At 34.9% G+C, this 7,117-nt stretch overlaps 1 protein-coding gene across 8 annotated transcripts in view; it reads left to right on the forward strand.

The window, feature by feature from the left end:
- The first annotated feature begins 435 nt into the window (after nucleotides 1-435).
- Nucleotides 436-7,117, forward strand: part of LOC135223445 (esterase FE4-like) — a 14,651-nt gene continuing 7,969 nt past the window's right edge. For 4 of the 8 annotated variants that reach the window (XM_064261831.1, XM_064261838.1, XM_064261836.1 and 1 more), the window contains exons 1-8: nucleotides 436-527; nucleotides 1,587-1,820; nucleotides 2,398-2,509; nucleotides 3,321-3,517; nucleotides 3,721-3,876; nucleotides 4,072-4,257; nucleotides 4,518-4,717; nucleotides 6,437-6,590. In XM_064261831.1, coding sequence (XP_064117901.1) covers nucleotides 1,664-1,820; nucleotides 2,398-2,509; nucleotides 3,321-3,517; nucleotides 3,721-3,876; nucleotides 4,072-4,257; nucleotides 4,518-4,717; nucleotides 6,437-6,590 — 1,162 coding nt within the window. In that variant the 5' untranslated portion in view covers nucleotides 436-527; nucleotides 1,587-1,663. The other 4 variants (XM_064261833.1, XM_064261832.1, XM_064261834.1 and 1 more) reach the window with 4 other exon arrangements.

Raw genomic sequence — 7,117 nt, forward strand, 5'->3', positions numbered from 1 at the left:
AATCTTCCGCTTTATAACTAACTCCGAACATTCAGTACCATGAACCATATTATGTTTTGACAGCATTATATTTTTATAATATTTCTGGTGTGGAATTAATATCTCGGCCCTTATTCTGGTGTCATCCAGTTGTTTGTCTTGTCTTGTAGGTTTTATCCATCCCTCTCGGACATTAATAATCAAGTTTTTGGTCACGGTTGTTAGGTTACCCTTCATATATAGTTCTACATATAGTTCATTGAATAATATATGGAACCAAGCCAAGTAAAATTGACAAAAACAGTACATCCTTATAAAAAGAACTTGTTTGTGTGTGCGGAACAAACCTTTGATCTGAACAATAGGATAAATCTTCTGGTGACACTTGGAAATTGGTTAAAAACAATAAAAAAAAATTGTAGGTGCAAGGAATCCGTGGCATCTGGCATTCGATATGTAGTTGAGGTGGGAGTGGGTCTAGTGACGCATCAGTCTTTCTTCAACTGCCTTGAAGAGCAAACCTCTGCTTTGGTCTCCTTCCCAAGCTGGTTTTTTAACCTAGTTTTTCATTTTTGCCAAAATTCTCGAACTGTTAAAAAGTTTGGAGTACAAAACTGCCTTCTAAGTCAGGATGTTTAGTGATCTTTTTTTCTCAAGAAAATTAATAATTTTGTTATCAAACTTCAATCTTCAAGGTACCCAGTGTATTTCATCCAATACTTTCTTTAAATTCTGTTTGTGATCACAAATACTCTAATATGATTACTTAACAAATTGAGACGGTTGATACTGACGTGGTCGTAATGAAAATTAATATCACTTCAGTCTAAGAATAATTCAAATGAATCTATTCTGCCTAAGACTGGCTCAGAAAGCAAAACTAGAAACTAAACTCCAAAACAGTTACTCAGGTATCGTATAAAAATGGCTAGGAACAAGGAAAAGGTCTTTTGACTATTATTGGAAGTTTTAATGAGTGATATCGTGGTTCATCTTGTCTGTGTTGTTACTCTTTCGTATAGTATTTGTCATCGCAGTCAACTTATTTTCCCTTCAGAACTAGTAAATTTGCATCATAACAGTCTTCTTGTATTCTTGTGCCCCAGAGCATAAGACAGCAATAGAATAAGCACCTTTCGACTGTTCATTGTTATCTTCTGTGGCAGATTGTATGTGTACGAGTTATTTTGTACGCATAGCAAAAACCACCAAATGTCAAATATTCCAGATAAATCAGTGAACTTTGGCTGTTCATCTGCTTAACCTCCCAGGACTCCCTCACTGCTCTCAGAGCAAGCGAGCACAGAGGTACACAGCAAATATCGCGACTTCCATAGTTAATGTTGAGCGAAATTAAGAACATTCTCCACTTTCATTTGCAATGGCAATTACTAGGCAGATGAAAGTCATAGGTGGTTGCAGGCTTTAAAATTACTTCATGCTGATTTACTTGATATTTAAACATTTCACTTATACTTCACTTCAGTTTACGAGGCGAAAGAGGGACCTGATCAGTGTTATTTTGCTGTAAGATTATGTAAGCCTTACCAGAATTAGTGAATGAATTTTGTAGTTGACCGATATTAACCAAACGTTTCTTATTACAGTGATTTGATGTTATTCTCCACGTTGTACAATCCCCAGTAGATCAAGTACCTTCAGTTGTTACTGCATCATAACAAAAATGAATTGGACAATGACATCACCAGTGGTGATGCTGTTGCTTTTGTTGCATGCAACAGGCCTAGCTCAAGGAGAAGTAACTGCAGGCGAAGAATCAGTTGAGTTATTGCCATCAGATGTTCCAATGACTATGATGGAAAGGTTAACGCTGGGACAAGGTAATTATATTATTTTATTATTATTATTATTATTATTATTATTATTATTATTATTATTATTATTATATTATTATTATTATTATTATTATTATGAAACTGATAAAAATATTCATTCACTGAAAGGCAAGGTTCCATGATACAGAATGCTCATAAAAAGGAAATGAAAGAAATACAAACTCATATAAGATTAATGAAATACTGTTAGTGAAAATAAAATAGAAGAAAATAGAGGCAAACAAATAAGTGGAATGTGGAGAGAAAAATATAGCCCTTTTTCACTTATATATTTTACCATTGTCATGAACGACCTTTGAGTGTTTTTCTTTCTGATATTTTACTCTGTACTCTTCCATTTATCACTTATATCTTCTGATGAAAAGCCATTTCTATTTTGCTTTTATATTAAAAAAATGTTTCGTCACAAATAGATATATTGTTTTTCGTGATATTTCCATGCCATAAAATCCCGTGTTTGAAAATAAAAAGCATTGAAATAAAAAGCAATTTTGATTACTGTATTTGCAAATTAAGAAATAGTTAGAATTAACAATACCAAATGAAATTTTCTTTCCTGCAGATGGAGGAATAAAGGAGTTTTTTGATCTAAGAACCAGCTTGGGTACCATTACTGGACTGAAAGAGCCAACGCGGCCTCCCCATCATCCAAACACACACATGCACGCCTTCAGGTAAGTCCAGGACTTTGCCCCATCATTACCTTCCGAAACTTTGAAGATTTTTTTTTTTTTTGGAAGCAACTTACTTTCAGGTAAATAAGTCTAGTGAAATGTTTTTCTTAAATGAACAGCTCCTAACTTTTCACTTGCTGATTCTTTTGGCAAAAAATAATCGGGATAACTACTTAATTCTTTTTGGTAGAAACTGCAATTTAGCATCAACTGCAGACTGATATTTTTCTGTATTACGAAAGATTTTTCATGAACCAGATAGCAGCCAGTTCTGGGAAAGTTAGGGCCCAAGTTTTTGAAAGCAAAATTGAATGAAGGCATATTGACTGGGGCTTGTTTTCAACGGGAATGTGAATTTAAAGATAAAATACATGAAGAGAACAGGAAGAATGGGAAACTTGGTCAGTGTTGGCAACATATATATTCATGTTACATATGTCAATATTTTGACGTAATTTTCAAAGACTTAGGAAAGTGAAGAATCTGCAGTGCAGTTGAGAATACTGCCATATCAAAGAAAATAAGATGTAACGCTTGGCCATATCCTAGGCTGTCAGGATAGAAATAGAATAATAAATCTTGATCTGCTGCTTACGAGAATTTTATTGATTATTCAATTTCTAATAAAAAAGAATGACATGATTGCATATATCTTCAATATAGTATCTTTCATAGCCTATACAAATTCTGTTAATATTCACAGGTAAACCATAAATAAGATTTCCCCATATGTCCCTGTGCATCAGTATGTATTGCAAGAATAGACCATAATAAAGCAAATGCTAAGACCATATCTTCCTTTACTGGACAGAGGTATCCCATACGCAAAGGCCCCTGTTGGAGATTTGCGCTTCGCTGACCCCATAGACCTGGTAGGTCCGTGGCCAGGGAACTATCTAAATGCCAGTAAACTTGGGTCAGTCTGCCCTCAGTATGACAGGGAGGGCAAGAGTGTTTTGGGAGATGAAGATTGTCTTTTCCTCAATGTTCATACACCATCCCACCTTGGTAAGATGCCAATAAATGAATTTTGAATGCAAGTTCAGAAGAATTCAGTACGTATATTAGTTTTTCCCATTCTGTGTCAGTAAATGAAGTGTCCTCTTACTGGTCTTTGAAACTAGTTCATATACATTATACTGATATCTCATTTGCCTATGAAAAGTGTTATTCATATAAGTAACTCATCTGACTTAATCTACCAAAAACAGATGAGGAAAACCGAGCAGAGGGCAGCCTCCTCCCAGTGTTTGTCTTTATCCATGGAGGTGGCTACATCAGAGGGTCATCGTCCCCCCACGGAGCTGGAAAACTCCTTTCTAGGGATATCATTGTTGTTACCATCAATTATCGTCTTGGAGCACTAGGTCAGTGAAGGGACTAATTGAAGCACTAGATCAGTCAGTTAGTCCATTAAAGTTCATCTTTAGAATGTAATTTTAGCATAAGTATAAGTTTGACATTGTCAATAATGTTCCTTCCCTCTGTATCCACACGATACTTTATACCACACTTTCTGATATTTTGTGTCACTTTATTTTTTACTTCACTCTTGGAAACAGGGTACCTCAGCATGGCGGATTCAGTTCTTCCTGGCAATTATGGGTTCCTTGACCAAGTCTCGGCTCTCAGGTGGGTACAGAGAAACATAGCTCAATTTGGAGGGGACCCAAACCAAGTCACCATAGGAGGTTTTTCTGCTGGAGGTGGTGCTGTTCACTTTCATATGCATTCGCCTCTATCCAAAGGTATTGTTGTTATTATTATTATAATAATAAATTGGACTAATGAAGCACCTTATCCACCTTTTCCGATTCTCACAGGGCTTGTCACAAAATTTGAAGCTGAAATGATAGATAAAACTGAAAAAGGCAAATCAGTCTAATAACATATAAAAGGCAGAAAACATTGCAAATGGAGTTATAGAGAATGTAATAAGCCAACAGGCCCAAACTCGAATGAAACAAGGACTGGTGATGGCTTCAATCTATTATTGCTTCATCTACAGGTTTATTTCACCGTGGAATAATGCTAAGCGGAGCAGCTTCCTGCGCCTGGGCTCTGATACCTGCTGGGCGAGATCCCTTGATCGGAGCGCAGTTACTGGCACAGAATTTAGGATGCCCTTCTGGAAATTCAAAGGTCTTACGGGAGTGCATTGCCTCCCAGAACTTCAAACAAATTGTCAAAGCCCAGGCTTCATTATATGTAAGTATTTTTATTAATGTATTATTTTAATGGGTCCACAATAATAAAAAAAATGTTACGAGTCCATGTATAATTTTTAAAACTCTTTATAAGAGTTTTAACAATTTTACACGGACTCGTAACATTTAAAGAGTTTTAAAAATTATACACGGACTCGTAACATTTTTTTTTATTATTGTGGACCCCTTAGAATATTATATATACTCTCGTGATAGAGAGTTTTCCCAATAGTAATGTATTACTGTGATTTATTATATGTATTAATTTGTTTCCTTCCAATTGCATAGCTTTTCCATTTCTAACTATTGACAGATTTGGAATCTGAGTCTTGTTGAAACTAAAGTTTCACTTTATTTTGCTTCCTATTAGGATTTGGGGGTAGTATATACCCGGGAATGAGTAAGGTAAGTCACTTAATGAATTTATCAAGTTCTGAGAGTTATAACTGTTCAAGTTCAAGACCTGGTTGAACACTTCTCGTAAACTGAAATGTGAAAGTACAAAAGGGAAACAAATCAGAATAGTTCTCTATATAGTTCCTAAACATTTTAGATATGCGGCTTTGTAGTCGTAATGCCCAGTTAGCATATTGCCCGAAATTGAATAAGTTAATAAGTAGAACAGCTAAGGTTTTTTTTTTTTTTTTTTTTTTTTTTTTTGAGAGAGAGAGAGAGAGAGATTCATACTTTGCCTATGCCTCTCGAAGCTTCTGCAGTCTTTCGTTCTCGAGATTGAACAAGGACAGAACTGTGTGCATCACAAATGGATTGTAACTACCATTTCGTATCAGCCGTACATCTCTCTGTATGGTAATGTAAGGGATAAGATTCATTGTATGAAACACGGGACACTGACCATTTATTGATCACTATGTTTGGCTTAAAAGGCCAATTTTATGTCAGAATTGAATCGCTCTCATTCTCAGCCACACTGGAGTTTATGAAAACAAAGCATGGATGAAATCAGTGTGGAAATTTGTAAATATGTGGTAGCCAAAGCTGACTCAGTGACATTAATTCAATAGGTAAAGACGAAACAACATGTTTAGTATATATTCATGTTGATTTTGGAGCAGACTTACAAAACAATAGTGGAATAGGACTATAGGTACAGGCATCAGAAAATAATGTGATCTATATAAATTATAAAATACTTATGCTTTTATTGTTAAGAATTCTCATTGAACAATTTTTGCAATTTCATCCCTTTTACATTTACATTTCAGATATCAAAGATATTTAAAGCTTATCTTCATAGATATAAATGCAAGTACATACTAGTGTCTCTGAATAAAGGAAAAAATAACCACACATTCAAACTATAAAAAAATTTACCAAAAAGAAAAAATAAGAATGAAGAATGCTCTCCCAAAGAGCTACTTCGGAAAATCAACTAGTATTCTCTTCATAAACTTATCTTGAGGATGACTAAATAAACTGAATAAATTTCCTTCAGTTCAGTTTATTTAGTCATCCTCGAGATAAGGTCATGAGAGAAAACTAGTTGATTTTCCCAAGTAGCTCTTAGGGAGAGCATTCTTCATTCTTATTTTCCTTTCATGGTAAAATTTTGTTATAATTCCAATGTGTGGTTATTTTTGTTGCTTTCTTTATTTAGAGACACGAGTATGTGTTGCATTTATATCTACAAAGATAAACTTTAAATATCTTTATAAAGCATTAAATTTCTACACACTTTATCCACTACATTCATCCATAGAAGTATGAATTTGGCCCAAACTGGTTTTTGGGTGTAATTGATGGAGGACTTCGCCCTGCACCCTTCCTCCCAGCACCTCTGAAGGAGTTAACCCTTCGTCCAACACCCTCACTTATAAGCGTTGTCCCCCAGGAGGGTCTGCTTTTCGTCGCTAGTAAGTAAAGTCCAAGTCAAATTCCTTATTCGAAATTTTGATCTTCATATCTGCAATATCCTCATGAGATAGATCTTTAGGATACTCTCCTCGTGGGAGTATATTTTTCTTATAAATCCTACAGGATTAATAAGTATTCATTAGCAACGGAGTGAGGAAATCCTGTTCTGTAACTCGGAGTGTCAGCTGCAACAGGAGATTAAGCTTGTTCCACTCAAAGGCAGTTACTAATCTATTGCTACAATTAGAGTTTCTCAGCATTAGGAAAAAAATGTGGTGTGAAATTTGAAAAAAATAAGTTTTTTTATCTTTAAGAGATGCCTAGAAAATTATAATCCCTTGAAATTGCCTGCTCAAAGCCACTCACAACTATGTGTTGAAGTTGTCAAAACACTAACAATAATATTACTCTTTCGTCGTTTGTCCCTTTTTTTCATACTTTAAAATGATGGTTTCTTTATTGTTTCTAGTTATCGCAATGTTTTATTTCAGTTTTTTCTGTTGCGATGAGTTGTTTATTTATCCTG

Source organism: Macrobrachium nipponense, chromosome 10, assembly GCF_015104395.2.
Source record: "Macrobrachium nipponense isolate FS-2020 chromosome 10, ASM1510439v2, whole genome shotgun sequence".
In the NCBI taxonomy this organism is placed as follows: Eukaryota; Metazoa; Arthropoda; class Malacostraca; order Decapoda; family Palaemonidae; genus Macrobrachium; species Macrobrachium nipponense.